Source organism: Lagenorhynchus albirostris, chromosome 2, assembly GCF_949774975.1.
Source record: "Lagenorhynchus albirostris chromosome 2, mLagAlb1.1, whole genome shotgun sequence".
Lineage (NCBI taxonomy): Eukaryota > Metazoa > Chordata > Mammalia > Artiodactyla > Delphinidae > Lagenorhynchus > Lagenorhynchus albirostris.
Genome location: NC_083096.1, coordinates 119,813,195 through 119,835,275, shown reverse-complemented (window position 1 = coordinate 119,835,275; position 22,081 = coordinate 119,813,195). Strand labels below are relative to the sequence as shown.

The following is a 22,081-nucleotide window of genomic DNA, read 5'->3' as shown; positions in this document are numbered from 1 at the left end:
TCCTGAACTTGTGTCCTTGGAGAATAAAAGGCTTTACCACTGACCAACTGATATACTTCTATGTGCTTTTAAAAGAACCCTACCTACCCTTTATTCCCTTGGAAGCAAGAGTTTCCCAGAGTTTCTATGCTAAGATGAGGGAATGGGGTTAAAAGAGAAAGCCAAGAAGTCTATCTGAAAACTGTCAGTATCATCTCAATGGGGAGTTGATGTTTTGACTTCAATGAAATAGCAAAAGCAAGCAAGCCAGCTGGTTATAAATTTAATTTGTGAAAATACTACCTGAGGCCTAAAACATTCAACAGTACAGCCATTGATTCTTCTTTCTAGTTAGTTCACTGGGAGCCGTTGCTGTATTTGATATGGTGAACTTCAAATTGTCTTACTTTATCATTTAAATGTTGTATCAGCGGTACCCTGAAAGTAGCTGAGGAGTTGCATACTTACTGGAAAAAGACAAGAGAGTGTTTTTCACTTCTTTTAGGAACAAATATTCCTTGGTTGACAGGTTTTCCTTGTTAGTGAGGATTGCTATTGTTTCCTATTCTTTTCCAATCCTCCTTTGTTTTCACCATAATGTTGCATTTCCTCAGTTCTGTGTGAGGCACTGGGAGAGGGTAAATCATGATGTTCCAGGTATACGTTCTTTCTGGTCTTTCTTAACCTCAGGGATTATTTTCTTTAACGTAGTTGTTGGAAAGTCAGCTGTTACCTGCCAGAAAATAAAATAACCAATTTTTCATTCCAAGTTAAATAAACATTGAAAAATCAGCATTCTACAGGGACCATTAGCTTATGTATCACTGTAAAATGTTTTATGACTCTTGGTATAAAGAAAGCTCATATATAAAGAAATTGTGTCATAACAAACATTTCTCCCTATGGTGGTTTGTAATAGCCTTAATATCAAATAAATCTAGATTGAATATTGTTAGTCTCCAGAAAAACTGACCTTCAATTTCAAATAGTTGTTTTAAATCATTGTGATGATGACACTGACTCAGATATAAGGAGATACAAACTTGTATCAACTCCCCAGGTCATCTCTTATTTAGAAGAGGAGAGATGTCTCAATGAGCTGAAATTGCTCTGGAGTGACCCACTTTATTTACATATCTGCTTGTTCTGACTACCACTTCACCAAATGAGAATCCAGCACATAGGTCCCCGGGGTTCTTGAGAGAGCAACTCATAGAAATACACAGATTAAAACCCATGAGCAGTTATCATTTTACATCTGTAGATTAGAAATTCTCTTAAAAGTATAATAGTCACTGCTGGTACAATATTGGTGAAGCTGCTGAACTCATATCCTATTGGTAGCAATACAGTTGCTTTAAAAAGCATTTTGGCAATACATAGACGTGTCTATATCCTTTAATCCTATATTTACACTTCTGGGGATTTAGCCTAAGGAAATCATTTAGAGGAATAAAAAAAACTAAGATGTTCATTGCAGAATTTTTTATATTAGTGAACAGTTAGAGACAACTCAAGCACTCAGCAAATTGAGAGTCAATTTTTTCAATCTATGTGGATTTAGATACATGAAGTCTAATTGGTGACATATAAAATTTTATGATATAAGGCTCAGTGAAAAAATATGATTATGAGGATATGAAGTTATTGTGAGTATATGAAGAAACAGAATTTGGTAAAATGTGTTCAGATTTAGCTTTTAAATTTAATTTTAGTTTTACAGTGTTGTTTTGTGTTCAGCAATAATTAGGATCTAAAAACTACCTAACTCTAAAGATTAATATCAATGAGAAAGATTTTATATTTTTTATTGGAACTTTGCTAAGATATTGTAGCTGTTCAAATGTAAACCTTTGGGCCTGAGAGTGTCAAGGATTTGGAAAATTGACATTTAACTGATCAAATTTAAGCAAAAGAGAAACCAAATAGGTAATCAGAAGAGTTAGACATCTTTCCATAATAATGAAATCTTCCATTCTTGTTCCTTTTGGGTTTTTTTTATTATGCTCGTGCCTCGAGTGAGAATCTCTCATCAGATAATTTCGACAGAAGTCATTTTCCTTAACATGTTGCATCAGTGTAGTTTGTGGGGCATGAACTGAAAAATCCTTATATGAGTGGGATAAATAGGCTTTGTGGGAAGGCTCTATCCCAAAGAACCACAGGACAGAAAGGGAATATGAAAATATCCCTGCCAGGCTTGAATCAGACCTAAAAGTATCCATGAAAAAGACCTGTTGGAAATAACCTAAATACCCAACAATAAAGGACTGGTTAAATAAAGCATGTTCTAGTCATACTATGGACTATTAAATGGGCATTGAAAGTAAAGTAGAAAAATATCTGTTAATCAAGTAAATGTCTATAGTAAAGTTATGTGAAAAAAAGTGAGATAGAAAATTATGAATAAGACATGACTCCAATTTTTACACTCTCACTCATAAGAAAAAGAAATTAAAGAAATGTAAACTTGTCAATAGTGGTCACCTGACTAGTGGGATAGCAGGCAACTAATTCTATATTCATCACATATTCTCCAATTTTTTCTCCCTTAATTAAGAGAAAGTTGTTTGTAAAAATTGTTTCTTGAATTTAATACAGGTGCTTAAATACATAGTGATTGAACTGATGCCTGAAACAATTTTAGAAAGAGGTAATATATAAATTAAAATAAAATGAAATAAAATGCAATTTTGATTGCATCAATTGACTGAAAGTCTACAGCAGTGTTCAGATAAGGTTATTTGCTTTTTATGTAACTCCACCTGTGAGTACCTTGCGTTGAAATGCCAAATATTGGTATTTATGCAAGCTCTTGCTGACACTCTCATGTTTTCTTTTTTTTTTCTGAAAATCTTTTTTTGCTAAAATTATGGTATTATATATACCAGAATCAATCATTCTTCCTCCTTGCCTTCCCTCCTTCCACCCTCCTTCCTTTCAGTTCTACAACAGTAAGCAGAGTGAGTGAGGATGGGTTTAGCTCAGTTTGCCCATTTGTGAAAAGTCTTGGGTTCATAAAATCTTGAGAAAATGAAAGCAGAGAGCCAAGACCCTCACCTAAGTACTGGTTAGCAACTAGATAAAGCCTTTACTTCCAAACTGTTTAGTGCCTATGATTTAAATGGCTATTTGGGTTACATTGATGAAGAGCCTGTTAGCCTTCTAGATTCATACAGTAAGAAGCAAAAAATCCTTTAGCCTTGAATTTTACTAAATAGAACACCCTGCAAAAAGACAATGTTGTATGTATTTCTTGGTTGTAAGTGTATTGAGGGAGATTTGCCCCAAAATTTGTCAGCTTCTCATCACTCAATATACCAGCCCTGCAGTAAATGAAACGATGTAAACTCTCGAGGCTCCTACCTTCACCCACACCACTAAAAGGACTGATAAATGGGGGTTTAGTCATAGTTTTGTTCCTGTTCTTTACTCATTTTTTACCAAAATATGTCTTTCTTGTTATACTTGAGAATCTAGACACCTATCATTTGAGATTGAGGGGCTATGGAATTCCAGGTCCAGAATATGAAGGGCCAGTGTAGTTAATTAGAAGGGGTTTCTAATCAATAGCAAAAACTATGGAAATTTCTCCTAAACCTTTTAGTGGTTTTGAGTAAATATTTATGAAGTAAAGAAACGAAGGAGGCAAGAAAAGAAGGACGGAATCAAGAGAGGCAAGGAGGAAGGAAGGGGAGATACTCTGGCATCACCCACGAAAAAATAATAGTCTTTCCCACTGTATTTGCAGATGGGGACTCATTGCTTTTTCTGCCTCAGTAGTATAAAAGTAAAAGTGACACGAAGGATAACTTATTGATTATTACAATATTATTAGCTAAGTAGTAAAATAATATTATTTATGCAGGAGACAATTATTGTATCTATTTCTTTTAAATTCCTCTGGTTATGTGTTGCAATGATTTAGCCTGGGAGTTAGCCAAAATTGTTGGGGGGTTTTTCCCTAACAAAAGACTATTGTTGAAAGACTTCTTTTCCCCTGTTTATTGCTACCCTAACACAACACACCTCCTCCTGTTTCCTCCTTCATGTCCTCCTCATTTACATTTTTGCTACTTTATTATGGATATGAAGGATATCTAATAGCACAAAACATCAGATTGCCCCAGGATCCAGCACATTGTCTTGCATAGTGTAGGCGCTCAGTAAATATTGAATAAATTCAATTCAGAACCTTGGGGGGGAAAAGTCACAAATTTATCAAATAATTCACAAAGAGACAGATACCTGGCAGCTAATCCAGTTAACTGTATTAAGGAAAGCTGAATCCAGAACATGTTTCAAATCATTTCTCTTCTTACAAAAGTTTTGTTTAGTGGCTAGAACACTTGTATCTCAGTATGTTGATCAAATGTGACTTGAGCCGGGGAGATTCATGATAAATAACACCAGAGGCTTATGAATGATGTTATAAAGCCCACTGATTTGATGACAGGTGAGGCAGAGGAGAGCAGTTACTTCATTTCAGAACAGCCAAAGCCTTGGCAGTGGAATACCAACATGGGAATACTGAGTGGCTGTGACTGATTTGTAGTAAGCTCCTATAATGAAAAAAGTTTGAAATGTTCTGACGGGTATTTGATTTTTTTTTTTTCTGTATTAATGGAGCCATTGCTTCCGGTAGGCACAAACGAAAATGGCCCCTTTTGCTTCTCTAGCATTTGCCCAGTGGAGATTATTTAGTCCAGCTGAGCAGCATTTCCAGTATTAACCTCTTTTCACTTGCAGCGAAACTATACTTCTTTTTGGAAACAGGATCCTTCATGACTTGTTTTCTCTCTAAAGCTTAGGTTCTGCCACACGTCAATCAAAGGATTGATTGCATTGCTACTGTGTGCCTAGTACTGTGATTCTTTCTCTGTGATTGACTTACTAGAAACATATCATAATACTGTTGGGTGGAAATGAATCATAGCTCATGGGTGAAAGAGATTCTAAGTGAAACTAATTGACTGCCGGCATCTAGGAATGGGGCATGATATGGTAGATAGTCTAACAAAAGACTGGCCTCCTCTCCTACTAGGTCTATTCTGTTTCTGCATATAAAACCAATCACCCATTCTTATGTTTATTCCTTAAATAAAGCTCTTATTGTATCATCCAGGATCCTTTTTATTTCCAAGTTAGATGAAAGTTCCAGCTAAAAATGGCTTAAGCAACTTAGGAAGTTATTATATCACAAGCATAAAATACATTTTCTCCTGTGTTGTCTCTATTTTCAAACAGGTTTTTCCCTCATACTTACCCAAATCCAAGAGGAAGAAAAATCAAGGGCTTTCTTCCCCAAGAATTTGGACAAAAACTAAAGTTCTGATTACTTTAGTCCAAGTCAGTTCACATGTCCATCTCAAGAACCCATCACTGAGGCCAAGGTTTTGCCTGGGTGAACTGTTCTCCCCTGGAGCTAGGATCAGCTCCAGCTGGGCTGAGCATGGGACGAAGATGATTTTGCTCAGGTGCTTTTACCAGAAGCAGGAACTGGATGCTGTAAGCAGATGGCAGATGTCTATTCTACTGACTGACAGCCAGGCCTTGTGCTGGTTGTTGACAGAAAGACAAGCATGACTTGGTTTCTTCTTACCCTCTCAGAATCTCACCCCTCCTGCCTATGTTAACACCCCATTGCCAATTCACCTTCTTAAGTCAAAGTTCTAATCCTTTCCTACTACTCCTCAATAATGTTGCTGGTTCCTTATTATCTATTGATTAAAATACTAACTTCTTGGTTAACCTCCCAATCCAGGCAAAAGCAACTGGTCACATGTCTTTTGGGTTTTCCTGCCTCCATGGCTTTGCCCTGGAACATTTTTCTCCATACTATCAATGGTAATCTGAATCTCTTTCAGGTCCAGTTCAAATATATCTTCACTGATACACTGAAACACCCACTGAGTTCCTTATTCTAGTGTTTGTAGCACTTAACATGAACTTATGTTATAGCACTGACTGTTTATTTAACAGATATGTATCGAATGTTTACTATATGCTTATAGCTGTTCCAAGTGTTTAAAAGTATTTTTCCTACTTTGTATTATTGTTCATGGTATTCTTGTCTTTTTTATCCAGTGATTTATAAGCTCCTCAAAAGTAGGATCCTTAAAGGCAGTGACATACCTACTCATTGTGGGCAATCGGCATATGCCTCATGGATGAACAAATGTTCACCAGTTTGCACATATAGTGAGCTCTAGCATTTAAAGCTGAAAAGTGTAGGGCCTGTTTTTTCTCAGATCTCTCTCTGCACAGAGTATGGCAACATGCATACACTTAGCATTCAATAAACATTTGTTGACTAAATGAGATAGAAATGAAAAATATTCAAATATCTAAGAATGATCTATTTGCCCTTTGTTTTACATTCTTCAGTCTTTTGGCATAATTTGTGAAACTTCTTGTTGTCATTGTATTTTTCCAAACAGCTTTCACAAGAACGTCTAAGTTCTGTTTTCGAACTTGAAACAGGATGAAGGTTATTTTTTTTAACAATGGGGACTTCTTTCAGTAGTTGCACATTTCAACACAATTGACCAATTGTTATAAGACTGAGTTTTATGAAGTTCTTCTAACAGCCATAGTGCTTTGCAGGCCCATGTTCTGTGCAGGTGTTAGTGAGTAAGGGCATTCAACAGCCCTTGCAACAGCCCTTATACACAAAAAATTGGTGTATAAGAAGGTAAACACTCGATTTGTGGAGTGACTCACAAGCACAATGAACACTTGCCTTTATTTGTGAGTTTGTGATTTGAATTGACTAACATTTCAGATGTTTCCATGCAGAAATTTGTTCTAAAATACATAAGCCATGAATGGGCAGGAGAAAAGATCCATCTTCTTGGTCTCAGCCATGCTGGACAAGGACCAAATTTCCCATACTTTGCCTTCCCAACCTGAACAGGAGATGGAAAGTCTCTGCCCTCTTTCTTCCCTTTTCAGTTTCATTGTTCCTCATCCCTCTTCACAAATAATTTGTCAGCGACCTTAGATGAGTACCAACAGGTGTCAATTGAAACTGGCAACTAGAATAGCCTTGGTGATTTTGTGAGAGCAATTTCAGGGAAGCAGTAAAGGCAGAAGCCAGACTGCAGTGGACTGAACAGCATGAATAGTTGAGTCGCTGAAGTCTGATGAATGAGTCCACAGACTCTGGAGGTGGACCATCCAAGTTCAAACCCAAACTCTGCCAATCACTAGCTGTTGACTGTGGGCAGGTTACTAAATATCTGTCTGCCTCAGTCTCCTCTTCTACCAACTGAGAATAAAAGTAGAACCATCTCAAGGCTGTTATGAGGAGTAAATGAGATCAAGTGGGTAAAATGCTTAGAACAGTTCTAGTTTCCTTACAAGTCCTCAGTAAATATTAGCTGTGGATTTTGATGAGATTGCAAAGACAAGCTGAGATTACTTTTGAAGCTTGGCTGTAAGAACTTGAAAGAAGATGAGGTCATAGTTTGCTAGGGGGTAGAGATTAGGAAGTTTATTCCAGATAAGGGAAATATGAATTTTTTTTTTTTTTTTTTTTGTGATACACGGGCCTCTCACTGCTGTGGCCTCTCCCGTTGCAGAGCACAGGCTCCAGACGCGCAGGCTCAGCCGCCGTGGCTCACGGGCCTAGCCGCTCCGCGGCATGTGGGATTCTCCCGGACCGGGGCACGAACCTGTGTCCCCTGCATCAGCAGGCGGACTCTCAACCACTGCGCCACCAGGGAAGCCCTGAAATATGGATATTTTATAAGCTGGAGGAAAAGAAGTGGTTCTCAGAGAGTGATGAGTTGAAGATGTAGAAAAATTATGGCTTAATTGATGGAATAGTATTACTGAGAAGATGAGGGAGGGTGGAACTTAGAGAAGGGGTGGATGGATGGATAACCCTTGGATAGAAGGGGTTTCTTGTTTCCTAAGGCTGGGGCTAGGGTGGGGGCAGTAAAGAGGGGCAAAGCTAAGGACACATATGGAGCAGAAAGTTGAAAGCATTCAAGACTAATAGCTGGTTGTCTTTGTGAAACAAGAACAAGCTCATCTGGTGGGAGAAAAAAAAGTGTCAGGAGTGAGAAATGGAGTAGGACTGATAAACAAAGTAGTTACACAGCAGTAACTTCCGGAGACAAGATGACACTAGCCAGAATGTATAGTCTGACAAAGGAGTGAGAATTCTGCTATGATGAGAAACTGTGCTCACAAAGTGAGACACTGGTGTTTGCTTCCACAGGTGGTAAGTCTAAGGTAAACATTTGAAAATCATTGTGGTCTACAATGTGAAGTTAGCATTTACAAGGATTCTCCACTAAAAAAAAAAAAAGGATTCTTCACCACAAATAAATGATTGACATATGTCCATACTTTTCTTGATTTATTGAGTCATCTTTCTCCTTACAAATTTGCAATGCTATTGGAAAGTAGATTGTAGAGTTGGATTTGATGTTACCCCTATACCACCCAATCTGTCCTTGAATATACTTATAGATGGGAAATTAACTTTTTATAGGGCTGACCATTCTATTTTTGAGTAGACTGGAATCCATTAAGGTAGAAACATAAGTGCTAGAATATGGATTTTATTTTATTGTGGATGGTCACACAAAAAGCCTTCCCATCCTATGTGCCCTTCTGCAATGTTATTTTGTCACTTTTCCCATCAAGAGGTGGAGTTTGTCCCCTCCCCTTAAATCTGGGCTAGACTTGTGAATTGAATGAAATAAAAGTGACACAGTGCAACTTCTGTGCCTAGGCCCTAGGAGACATTGCCATTTCCGTGTTGGCCCTCCAGGAATCCTGAGCTACCATGTAAAAAAGTCCAACTTCTCTGGCCTGCTGGAGAGAGAAGCCAGGTAGATAGAGGCCCTGGGGATGAAAGATCGTGGGAAGAGATAGGCCCAGGCAGCCCCAGCTGTCTCAGCCACCCAACAGTGTCACCAGATGTGTCAGTACTGCCAGCTTGATTCCTGCAGCCTCAAGTCAAGTTGCTCCAACCAACACATGTGGAGCAGAGACAAGCCATTGCCACTGAACTCTGTCCACATTGCAGAAACGTGAGCAGATGAGTGGTGGTTACTACTTTAAGCCTCCGAGTTTTGAGAGCTTTATTATGCTGCAGTGGGGTGTGAAGGGGAAGAGTCTCAAGACAGGGGGTCAAATTAAAAGCCCTTGGACATAATCCAGGTGTCAGTTGATGAGCTGGCAAGTACAGAAAGAGAAGTAGGTGAAAATGTGGGAGAGCAGTAGGCGGCCAGGTTCAGTATGACCTGGTGATTGGATGGGGGGCAAAGGAGAAAGGAAAATAAAATTATTATGAAACTCTATGTCTGGGAAATAATGTTGTTGTGGACAGCAATATGTCTAGATAAGGAACTGGATTCTTAAGGAAGGTAAGTCCAGTTTACAGTTGTTACTTTTGATGTGACAGCACAACTTCCCTCTAAAACTGCTCCCAGAACAGCTAGAGACACAGGCCGGTAACTGAGCACCTAGTCAGGGCTGGAGCTGTTAGAGGTTTCAAACAAAAAGATGCAACCAGCTCCCTTTCCCTTTTGTTCCAGCCTGAAGGGTATTTTCTAATTCCTTTCTCCTGCATTTAGTAGCAAAAGCAGAGACATCAAGCAGAAGGGAGAAAGAAAGGAGAGGGAGAGACACATGGGAGAGAAAACAAGCAACATAGTGCCCTGTGGGATTGCACCTTATTTTAGTAACACCTCTTGGAAGGCTGCACTGCTTAAGTAGAAATAAGAAACACAACACTCAACTAAAATGATTGTCATTTACAGCTTCTCCCTTTAAATAGCCTCAAATGAAGATAAGAAACCCTAACCTCAGCTTTTTAAATCACAATGAAAGGAAAAGAGATGCTTTCCTTTTATGGATTCTTAAACTTTCAGAAAGGGTGCGTTTGTGTCTTGAGCAGGATGGCTGCGTGTGCGCGCGTGCGTGTGTGTGTGCGTGTATGCGCGTGCGTGTGCGTGCACATGTGCGCGCGTAGGGAGGAGGCTGAGATCCCAAGGTGTGAGGTTTCACCTAGCAGGCAATGTCAGGACTTCCCATTGGCCAGGTTGTGCTGTATTTGTGAAAAAAAGTGAAAAATAAAGTATACTGCATCTCTTCTAAGGGAGACATTATTGTGTTGAGATTGTATAGTGCAAAGATTACTTCCCCTTGCTCTGTGATCAGCTAGAATGGAGTCCAGATCCTTGTCCCATTGCTTACTAACCACGAGGCTTGGACATGCTATTAACCCCTCTGAGCCTCAGTCACTTCAGCTGTAAAATGAGGAGAAGGCTGTCTACCTCATGGGGTTGTTTTGAACAGCCAATGAAATGTTGTATGCGAAGCACTTAATCTGGTAAGGGCACAATAAGTGGTACCTATAGTCATAAGAATTTGTGCTAATTTGGGGCCTTGTCATTTTTGGCCTATCATTGAGATGATTTTTCAGAAATGTTTACAGAATAAGGAAATGAGGTCTGAGTGCTTTTAGTCAATGATTTAAATGTAACCATTGTTTAATATAATACTGTTTCATAACAGGTCACTTTATAATTTATGTGTCTTTATGATTTCCCTCTTAGGGGACAGATTCCGTTGTTTCACAGAATCTTTGTAAATCTTTAGGCAAACCAAAACTTACATGTTGGTTCCTCCTTATTTCATTGTTCATAATTCTGGATGTAAGAAAATAAAAAATGTTCTAATGCAGGATTCAGCAAACTTTTTCTGTGAAAGACCGGATAGTAAATATTTTTGTCTTGCAGGTCACTGATGATCTCTGTCTCATATTCTTCTTTGTTATTTTTTTACAACCCTTTAAAAATGTACAAACCATTCTTAGCTCATATGAAAACCGGTTACTCGTTGAATTTAACCTATGGGCTATAGTTCGCAGACTCCTGCTCTAGTGTAAATTTGTATTGTTTATTACGAGGGTACTAGTAGTTAACTAGTATCCTACTTATAATAAATAAATACTGAAAAACGAGTGAGAAAATACATTAAGTAAATAACATGTAAGCGATTCTGATTCTGATTCACACACATGCTGGCTTCAAAAAGACCGATGATTGCTTTCCTTAATGGAACAGGGCCATTTTCATGGAGAAGCAATGAGCTTAGGTATGATTTTCAGGACTGGAGACCATTCAGCAGATTAGTTCTGAACAATATCCTTGTGCTTTGCACAAATTTCTTTCCCCTCCTCAGAGGAGCAGTTTGGATACAGGGTTTTATGGCATCAGGCACAAGCTTCCATTAAAACCCTAAACTGAAAGTCGTGTTGCCCTTTATGAAAATGAACAGCTGGTTAGCCTGGACCATTGGCTGCCATCACATCTATTTGTGTTGTTTACAAGTAGCTTGAATATCCCTTCACGTTGAGGGGCTTTTAGGACGTGTTTCAATCACCCAGTGGGAGGGAAATCCTCGTCAGTGATTAGTGTCTCTTGCAGCGCCTGCACCTGCCTTGGCTCCTGCCTCTCTGGACCCAGGAGAAAAGTATTCTCATGGATGCCATGATCTAGGATTGTCTCGATCTTTTCTTTTCTGACTTGTGTTCCAACATGCTTCCTTGGAAACACCAGTAATGTCTTTTTCCCCGGCCCTATTGTCGTGCCTATCTTTCTACTTTCCACTGACTACAAAGAGAAAAAGGGGAAATATTTTTAAAACCTATAAAGTACCCCAAAATATTTATCCCTGGATATGCTGAGAGCAGACCATATTCCTGTGTTTTAATCAAGCATGTTTTTGGTGAGTCCTATATTTTATGTTAAAAGAGACAGATGGAATCATCACCCACTATCTGAGTAGCTCCTTAGCTGAGGTCCTGGTACTCTGTGAGCCAAGCTGGACCATCAGAGATCCTTTTGGGTGGCTTGGTCTTAGTATAACCTAGAGTCTGGAGCAAATTAGGGCAAGGAGCTTCCTGTCTTCCTTTTACCCTAAGCCTACACTGGAGCCTGGCCTTTGGCATCTCACCCATCTAATAAGGAATGAAGGCTGGCTCTGGAAGAGCACATTTGTCAGAGAAGAGAAGCAGCTCAAGATAGAGACAGCCCGAGCGTGTTTGTCGTTGTTGCCCAGGACAGAGCTGGCCTGTGCTTCCTCTCCCAGCTTTCTTGGGGCCCTTTGCTCCAGACGTTCTTGGGGCAAGTGTTGCACCAAGAGAAAGAGCGCCCTCCAGCCTCCAATCACTGCTTCATTCAGTTATTCATCCACCCAGCACAGATTTATTGAGTAGTTATCACGTGCCAGACACTCCTCTATGTCCTGGCGACAAAGCAGTGAACATGAAAGACAAGGTATCTCATCATTTTACTCCATACCTTGTTCCAAAGATACCACTTTTCCTCAGGCTCTATCTTTGATCACTTACCTTCAGTATTGTGACACCTGTGGGCCAGTAACCAAGGGAAATATCTTTGAACCAGACCAATCCATAGCATAGTCCTTCTTGGAAGGGTTGATAGGAGTGATGAAAAGGGAGCTGTGAGTTTCTTCTGCCTACTGGCCCTGTTTCTTACTATGGATGACAATCTCTCATTTTAACGCCCCTCTAGTTCGCGAGAATAGGGGCAGTCCTGTTCGTTTTCATCTCCTAACCTCATCTGATCCTATTCTGTTCGTCTGGTCTGGGCTAATTTCCCTTTAACTGCTTTATGGTCTTTAAATGAAGTCTCAGCCTATTGTAGGCTCACCTTGCAGGTACCATCTCTATCATGTCATGCGGTCAAAGGTTGTTTTGTTTGGGGCAGGGAAGTTTCTTCTTCACCGGATGTAGACCACCTGTCCTGAGCTTTTGCAAACGTGTCCTTTTCTGTTTTGTGGAGGCCCTTTCGGTTTACTTTCTGAGGAAATTTTGTTGAATCCCAGATTGGACCAATGCTTGTCCTATGTTTGATGTATCCAGGCTTTTCTGTTCTGGTTGATCTACTATAGGTAATTGTAGAGAGACTTCAGTTCCTCAGTGAAGTCAGATTCCTTGCCATCAGGCCCAGTATCTCTAACTCCCATTCAGATGGGAATGGGCTTTTAATACCCATAAGACAAAATGATGTTTTTTTTCTGTTCTAAAATCAAAATATTCCCAGTACTATTATTTCTTACAGTCATGTGGCTGTAGATTTTTTTCCTCTGGTTGACCTTCTTCTCGTGTTCAGATTTGTGGCTGTAGCTCTTCCTCTTGTTCAATAATTTATAGTACCTTCCTCAGCACAGCATCAACATGCTTAAAGTGGTATTCTGGAGACATACAGCAGAACTGAAATACTACCCACTCCACATACATCTTCACATCATTAGAAGAGGCTACTCCAGGAAGTGATTTGGGAGGGGCCAGTCACTGGAATGTATAGAAGAACAGAGTCAACATTCTTCTTTTTTCCCCAAACCTCACATAACATCATACAATCAAACAAGTTCCTGATGTATGGCCTGTAAGGACTCCCCTGAGTATGTGAGTGTCAAACCCTTATTATCCAAATTTTTTATCCCTTTACTGGTCAATCCACCTGTTAAAAAAAAAGTCACATTTTTTATATAACATACTGACTTGAAAGTAGTGAAGTTGTCTATAGTTGTTGGTTAATAAATGCAATAAAATTGACAACTCCCACGTCTATAATTAAATGTGTGAAACTAACAAATGGAAGTAATAGAGGAAGTTTTTTTTTTTTCTTTACTGGTCATGTTGTGACATCAATTTGTATTAAATAATGAGAGTGAGAACTTAGAGGATTTGCTTTTCATTATGGTGCAAATTAACATTCAACTACTGATCCGAAATAGATTTGCATAAGAGTTACCACTATCAATAATCATTTAGACTTCATTTTACCCAGATAAATTAGAATCTCCAGTGATAACAAGCAAGACTTTTCCTCTGTATTGCTGAAAAAAAGATTAAAATAATAGCTTTTTCTTATAACTGGATCTTGTGATTGGACACAAGCCTTGTATATGTGGCTTTCTATATCTGATCTTAAGTTTAAGTGTAAACATGAATTAATCCTTCATGAAACTAAGAAAATAAGATGGAATTCAAAGATGATGTTGGATAGACAAAGGTCAGGAAATCATAGCTAGTAAGATACCAAAATATCACCTAGTCCATTCCCCTCCATGGGATGCATAGTACCTCCAGCTGCTATTGTACTTAATTGATCTCTGAGGAACAAAGAGGAAAAAGATCCTTCAGTAATCTGTTTAAGAGTCCCTTCACTCCTGCCCCAAATACTAGTCCTTCAAACCCTCTTTATAGCAGTAAATTCTTATGTATTTATATAGCTTAAAGTAACATATTTGTTAGAGATGATAGAGGTAATGACAAGAGGTAATCACTATCCTTTATTACCCTGCAAATATGGTATATAACCGGAATATCAACCACAATCAAAACACCATAGAGTGGGTGTTTCAACAGGCTAGACACTTTTCTGAGTCTTTTTTAAAGCATCATTCCAATACTATCCATTGCTATTATCTACAAAGAAATAGAGACCTAGAGAAGATAAGTAATTTGCCCATTTCCACCTTTTGTAAGGGACAGAGCTCGAACTTAGATCATCTACTCCAAACCCTCCCTTTTAACCATTCGGATCCTTCATCATTATAGGGTAAATGTGAATCTATTGAAAAACTCTGGTTGGGTCCCCACTGGTGAGTTTTCTCCTCTCTGAATTAACTATATCCAGTTTCTAACAGTTTGTCAGAGTGTCATGTTCTACCATTAGTCGCTAACAGAGATGTATGGTGTATTGTTATTTTAAATCCACACACATCAAGAAAATAGGCCTAATTGGAGGAAATTAAGGTAGTTGAAGCTTCCTGATGATTAAGCACAAGAATTTGTTGCTTGAGGAAGTTGTAGAATTTTCTCTTCTGAAAATCTGAAAGCAAAACACAGATAAGATTTTAACAAACTCTGACTTTGGCAAATGGATGGTTCAGAGTAGGTGATCTCCCTTGGGTCTCCTCAGTCCTAACATCCCACAAGTCTGTAACTTCAGATAGGGACTGGATGTTTCAACCTTGCAAGGTCCCTTTTAGACTTCTGTTTTTATCCTTGAGTGATTCTTGACTCTCTTTGGTTCAGCTCCACATTCTTGCGTCTCTTGCAAATGGAGATCTCATAAGAGCTATTATTTAACAGGTTCCCAATGCACAATGTACAGAATTATATACAACTGTGCATTTAGGACTTCAGCAATCATAGTTCATCAGCACTGTCTGTTCATTCTCCTATTTGATTAAGGTTAAACAACAAGACGATATTTCCTCACTGGGTAACATTTTAAAGTGCACTGTATATGTGACAGATGGGATCTTATAAATGCATTAAGCATGCTTATTTTAATATCTAAGCATATGCAAAAGTTCTAGAAATATTTTACATGCAAATGTCGGGCTTTGCAAAGGCCTGTAATAGAAATCCATACTCTGACTTCAAAGCCTTAGTCTCGACAACTAACCACTTGGCTATTTCCAAATCAAATTTCTTCAAACAAATCAAAGGCATTTTTCCTTCCCAAGAACCAAGTTCTGCGGCAGATTTGACATTTTAAAATCAAGCTGCTTATTGAGATATTAATGCACTGAAAAAAGCACCCAGAATTTCTTTCAAGGGATGAGAAACACCTTTCTTCATGCTCCAATGACTCAGAAATTTGTCAAAGAGAATTTTATCAAATTTTCTTCACATACACACACACACACACACACACACACACACACACACACACACACACACACACACACACACACACACACACACACACACACACACACACACACACACACACACACACACACACACACCCTCACCTTTGCAATAAGAGCCAGCATTTGGAATTTCAGCCCAAGAGAGCTTTCATTTTCTGAAAGGTTATGAGCCCCTGAGATTTCAATCCTTTTGGAGTCATGATCACTGTGTTGCTTCTGAGTTGTTAACAGTAACACTGATTAAGAGGAAAAAAGAGAAAAGATCCCACATACCAATATTAAATGCTTCACAAAGTAGGAATATTTTAAACACCACAGCATTTGTAGTGAGTAGAATAAAGTGCCCAGTTTCCCAGGGAGCAGAGCAGAAAAGAAACAAAGAGAACGATCATGGTAAATAACTAACCTTTATCTAGGGCTTCCTGTGTGGAAGGAAGTGTGCCAATGCCTTCACGTGCATTGTTTCATTTAATCCACCCAACAACTCTCCAAGGAGTTACGTTTACTGTAGCATTTTTAACTCATGAGGAAACTGAGGTTCAGTGAAATTAAATGACTTGACTGGAGGCACCTAGACAAAATTCAGATAGGGTTTATTCCAAGCCCCTGTTCTTAATTGCTTGACTATGTACTGTCTTCTCTAAGAAAGGAGTGGAACAAGAAGCCCTGGCAAGAAGAGGTATCAGGAAGGAACAGGAACAGGAAGATCAGGGTGGGCTTCCAATGGACAGTTCTCCAGCACCCACATCCCAGAGCATACAGGCTGGCTCAGAACCAACACTTAATAAATATTTATTGAATGAAAGACTACATGAATGAATGCAAAACAACGTAAGACAATTTCCAGGCATTCTGGCCTTCAACCCCCATTACTTCCCCAGCCATCCATTCTAGCTCATTCTAACATCTGTCATTTGTCCATGATTGTGTAACAACCTGGCTTCCACTTCCAGAACCATGCTGCACGAATTTGTAAAGAGAGCAAAATGCTTCTTGTTCTTTGCTGGTACCATTATTTCCCCAGCCCATGCTGTCCTTTATGCTGGCTGCTGGCTGTTCAGAACTCAGCAAGCCCAGGGCAAATACCACTCATGGACTTTTTGTGATCATCTTTCTTCTCCTTTCTCTTCCTCCCCGGTCAAAATTTCAATATTTCTGGAACGAACTGTTTGTTTGCTTATCTGTCTTCCCCCTTTGAACAGTGAGATCTGTAAAGACAGGAGCTGCATCATCATTATATTTCACTGCCCATCATGGTACCTGGAATAAAGAAGTTGTTTAGTCAACATTTGTCATCTCAATTAGTGAATGAATGGATGAATGCTTTCCACTGCAAATCTTATTTATCAAGATCGCAGGGAATTGGGTACTACCACCATTAATAACTGTTATAATAATGTACTTATTTAGAGGTATTACTGTAGGAAGCTTTATAGTTTCCAGAGTTGCAGGTGTATGTGTGTGTTCACACATATATATGTAACTGCAATATTTATTGAATACGTACTATGTGCCAGGGCTGTTCTAGCATTGGGGTATACTGTCAACTACTATGCAATCAAAGTGCAACTTTTGTTTTCTACCGTCCCTTTACATTTGTTTTTTTGGAGAGGGATTCTCTTTCCCTGCTCCTGGATGAAAATTCTAGTAGGCTCCATAATTCCTCTGCTCACTCAAGGATAAAATGGTCCTAAAATGCCTTGAAGTCACAAATACGGTCTCAATTCAGTAATTGTGATTTCCAGTTCTAAGGAATAATCAAAACTCTGAACCTGAGTTAGCATTCAATCTTCTCCCCTTTCCCAGATGGAGCTCTGCAGTCTGAGAGGGGACCATGGGCTGAGGTCCTTTCTCTACTCTCCTTTGCTCATCTCTTTTCTCATCTTATAGCTGCTGTTTAAGGTCACCTCAGCTCAGGGTTGAACAAGAGGTGGGAGGAAGGTTAAAGGGGATGGTACCACACTATCCTTACTTGAATAGCTCTTACTTGGCTGTTAGTTCTCTGAGCCTGACAGATGGTTCAAGTTGATCTGCCTGGTTGAGGAAGGTTTCATGGCTCCTTCAGAGGTTCCCCGCTGGGCCCCTTCTTCTGAGGACCGTCATCCTAAGCATGTTCCTAAGCATATTCTAGTCTAGATGGTTTCCTGTGGCTCTTTTCTCAGCTCTTAGGAGCTAGAGGGTATATATGCTGGGTGTGAGCCTTCTAGGCAGACATCATCTAGGAATGATGCAAGAAAATCCTACACTTGCTCTCTCTCCTATATGACCCACCTCTGCTCCATGGGAAACATTCATATCCCTCCCCAGAGTGACTCTGGGAGGGGAGGCCGGTTAATCAGTGGTTAGTGAGGCATCAGTCTTTTCTAGCTCCTGACCAGGAAACACAGCCCATAGATGTCCCTGTGATCTTCTGCTTTTCCCCTCATCAACTTGGGGTAGAAGTGGGGAGGTGGAGATTTAGGAAAGCAAGAGCCTTCTGATGAAATCCCTTCATTCTTTCCCTTCCTTGCACCAGACTCTAGACCCTCTTGGATTCTCAAAGTGGGGATTAAGTTCTAGGATCCAGGAACAGTTTTTTGAAAATCTTCACATAATGGGTTGACCTTGGAAATTCCCATCTATTTTACATTGCAGTCTCTAGACACTTCAATTTTTAGCATAATATTTTATATAACATTTTTATACTGTTTTTTATATATATATATATATATATATATATTGTGTGTGTGTGTGTGTGTGTGTGTGTGTATCTCAACTACGTTGAAAGCTAACAACTTGGAATGTAATAATAAAATTATTTTGTCACCTCTCTCTTTATTTTCAGTTTTTCCTCTGCTGCCAGATGAAACCTCAACTTGGATATACCCATGGGTTTTCTGATACCTTTTAAGAAATAAAAATATTCTGGTCACTTTAAGCAACAAAATACTGTCACAATTTGGTACTTGAGATGTCCAGTCCCATGTAACAGTCAAACCTAATTTCATTCAAAATTATAGCTATTCTTTCTCTTCCCAGTGGGCCCACAGCCTGGAAATGGGATGCATTTGGTTCCTTTTTCCTCTCTTCCTTCTCTCTGCACTAGCTAGCTGCTATTTATAGACCATTTGGAATTGGAGCAAGAGGTGAGGAGGAGAGGCAAGCTCTTGCATGGCCAGTTCTGCTGTAGGCTGGCCTCATGCTCTCTGCACCTGGCCTATATTAAAACACTTTTTCTCATTGAACACTTTCCTGGCTTCTTTGGAATCCCCCTTCTACCCTCAGTGCCGGGAATTTCCCAACTGCGCTGTTCTCTTGATATAGGCGATGATTCATTTTCCTCTGATTACTTCCTTACTCCTTCCATAGTCCCAAGGAATTGGAGGGGGGTGGATAAGAGGCCCACCCCCAGCTTCTGTTTGATGAGTTTTCCCATCTCAGGGACGGAATGGAGCTAACACAACCTCATTCTGGTTCCCTTGCTTACATGGCCTATGTTTAATCTAAGGCACACACTCACACAACTTTTGTCCCAAGAAACTCTGGGAGACACTTTTCAACTCATTATTGCCACTGAATGTTAGACGCCAGTTCCACTACATCTCCTCTGCGGCAGAGGACAGATACCAAATTTCCAAGAGGTCCTGTGAAAGTCCCTTTCACTTGATTGGCTGTGAAGGGATAAACACCCCTTTGGGGAAGGGACCTCACAGCATAGCTCATGCTGAAGTTCCCACTCATTCTTTCCTGTCTTAAGCCTCTTATATTCTGTGTAGTTGACCTGCTTAAGATCATGTAATTGGTTTTAGTTGTCTCCTTTTCAAATCCTGCAGACTGGTCTGTCTGATAAATCACTTTGACATCTATTATGTATGAAAGCAGAGTGTTCAGCCAGAACTTCCAATTTAACATCCTAATATGAATATACAATTTAATGTACACTATCCCATGGCGTTTGCAGCATATATTATTATTCCTGTTTGACAGATGAGTAAACTAAGGTTCACAGAAGTTAGTAACCTACACGGTGGCTAGTTAGGCTTTCTCACTCCATGATCTTTGCTCTTTCCCTGACAATGAGTTAACCTGTTGCCCTTCTAAGAATGGACTGGAGGCCCAGTGAGTTAATGAACAGGAATAATTTTATTGATGTTCTTTAGGCCAACAAAATTACCAAGAGAGCCTTACACTGGATAAATAAAACACACAATTAATGAGAAGTAAAATAAAGTAGTAGATTTAATGATGCTTTAGAATAAGTAGGCTTGAGTGAGAAAAATAGGCTTACATCAAAAAAGAAACAAAAAAGCAGACCAAAAAATATGAGCTTAGTAAAAATTAAGAAGAAAAAACATTATCTATTATTGCAAATTAGGTATCTGGTTATTTGATGATAAAAACTTCATGTGGTTTGAAAGAAAACTGATCAGCAGTAGCTTAGCACCAACACTGAACCCCACCCATGCCATATAAAATGTCTTAGGAAACCAAGCTACCCTTCATGTTATAACACCGTGGTAACACACGGAAGTAGTTATGCAAAGCTAACTTGAGCATGGAAGTAGGCTATGGTATAGGACTACTTAGCATACAGTATAAGCCACCCTGAGGGAAGTACTGAGCAGGAATCTAGATGGACTCAAAATAAGAGAATGAATAAAGGGGAAACGTGGAGGTTAAATAAATACGTAAGACTAATAAGCACATGGGTTTGGAAGTTTGGGATACTGCAGATCTGTTGCAGGGTAATGTCATTCATAAGCCATGTTTCATCACCTGTTCTATCAACTAGCTGATTCTCCTGCAAGGAGAGGTCATCTCCTGGGGCCCTGGGATTGTCTGAATTGCCTCTAACCCTACACCCTTTCTTCACTCCAAGGGTTGGACCTGCAAAGGGATGAGTGAGGGATACAGAACAGAGAGTTGACATCTTCTTACGTTTGTTGACTTATTTTTAAAGTACCCCTAGACCTACATTTATAAATCATTTTACTCCCTGTTAAGTTCAATTTTAGATTCTTTTTCCTCTCCCGTTGCAGAGCACAGGCTCCGGACGGGCAGGCTCAGCGGCCATGGCTCACGGGACCAACCGCTCCGCGGCATGTGGGATCTTCCCGGACCGGGGCACGAACCCGTGTCCCCTGCATCGGCAGGCGGACTCTCAACCACTGCGCCACCAGGGAAGCCCTAGATTCTTTTTTTTTTTTTTTTTTTTTTTTTACAATTGCTTATACCATTCAGTAACCTTTCAAAACTGAATACTGGGGCTTCCCTGGTGGCGCAGTGGTTGAGAGTCCGCCTGCCGATGCAGGGGACACGGGTTCGTGCCCCGGTCTCGGAGGATCCCACGTGCCATGGAGTGGCTGGGCCCGTGAGCCATGGCCGCTGAGCCTGCCCGTCCGGAGCCTGTGCTCTGCAACGGGAGAGGACACAACAGCGAGAGGCCCGCATGCCGAAAAACAAAACAAAACAAAACAAAACAAAGAACTGAATGCTGTCTTTGGAAGTAAAGAATAAACAATTTGTGCTGGAAGTATTTCAAGTGGCTGGAGAGGTAGATGCTGCCGTGTAGAGTTGGCAAAGTCCAAAAGACGTGGCCTCAGGGCACACCTAGAGAAACCTAGAAAAACTGATGAGGGGACTAAAACTAAAAAATAGCATTTGGAGTGGGACTTGTACGACAAGGGAATTTAGGGGATACCAGAAGTATAAAGGTGATCTTGGTTTGAAAGAAAGACACGAAAACTACCCCTGTCATCTCTTCAGCTCTGGTGTCTCTGCTCAAGTGTATCCTTTGCTCCTGATTTTATGTTAAGATCTCAATGTACTGATTACTGACTTTGATTATTTCTCAAATGTGCCCTGTTAGTTTGACAGCTTCTAGTTTTCTAAAATGTAGGCCTTCTTGGACTGTCTGAAAGGAATGCCTGTCTTCCTGCTTTAAATGAGGTAACATATATAGGTGTGTTTTCAGCTCTTCAGAGTAAAAGACAGTGCAGACATTGGTATGACTTCTGTCTTTTTATTATACAGTTTATTCTGATCTCAAAACATGTTTAATATGTATTGATTTATTTATTTGGTCCACATTGTCCTTTTAACATGTGCTTTAAAGAAGAAGAGGTATTGAATTTGGTCATTCAGAACTTTTTCAAATTGATATCAACAAACTTATCAAGAATCTCCACAATCTGAAAATGTTACATACGTGCAGGGCCATTTCCTCAGAGGATATGAGCAGTTTCATGTATATGTCGCACACCTCCAGATTAGTTCCCCTTTCTCATCAGAGCTCCTTTCTCATCTCTGCTCAGGCTCTTAGTAGGGTCTATGCTCATATCTCTGTAAATCTCTGCAACTTTATGACATTTTTCAAATAGTAGAATATCTGTGAAAATGTCTT

At 39.7% G+C, this 22,081-nt stretch overlaps 1 protein-coding gene across 9 annotated transcripts in view; it reads left to right on the top strand.

Annotated features, from left to right (window-relative positions):
* Positions 1-22,081, top strand: part of ST6GALNAC3 (ST6 N-acetylgalactosaminide alpha-2,6-sialyltransferase 3) — a 655,315-nt gene that overhangs the window by 414,796 nt on the left and 218,438 nt on the right. Inside the window, exon 4 of one of the 9 annotated variants that reach the window (XM_060139733.1) lies at positions 18,524-18,604. The exons of the other annotated variants lie outside the window; for them this stretch is intronic. Coding sequence (XP_059995716.1) covers positions 18,524-18,545 — 22 coding nt within the window. The 3' untranslated portion in view covers positions 18,546-18,604. Of the gene's footprint in view, positions 1-18,523; positions 18,605-22,081 lie in introns of those variants that run through there. 9 annotated transcript variants of the gene reach the window in all.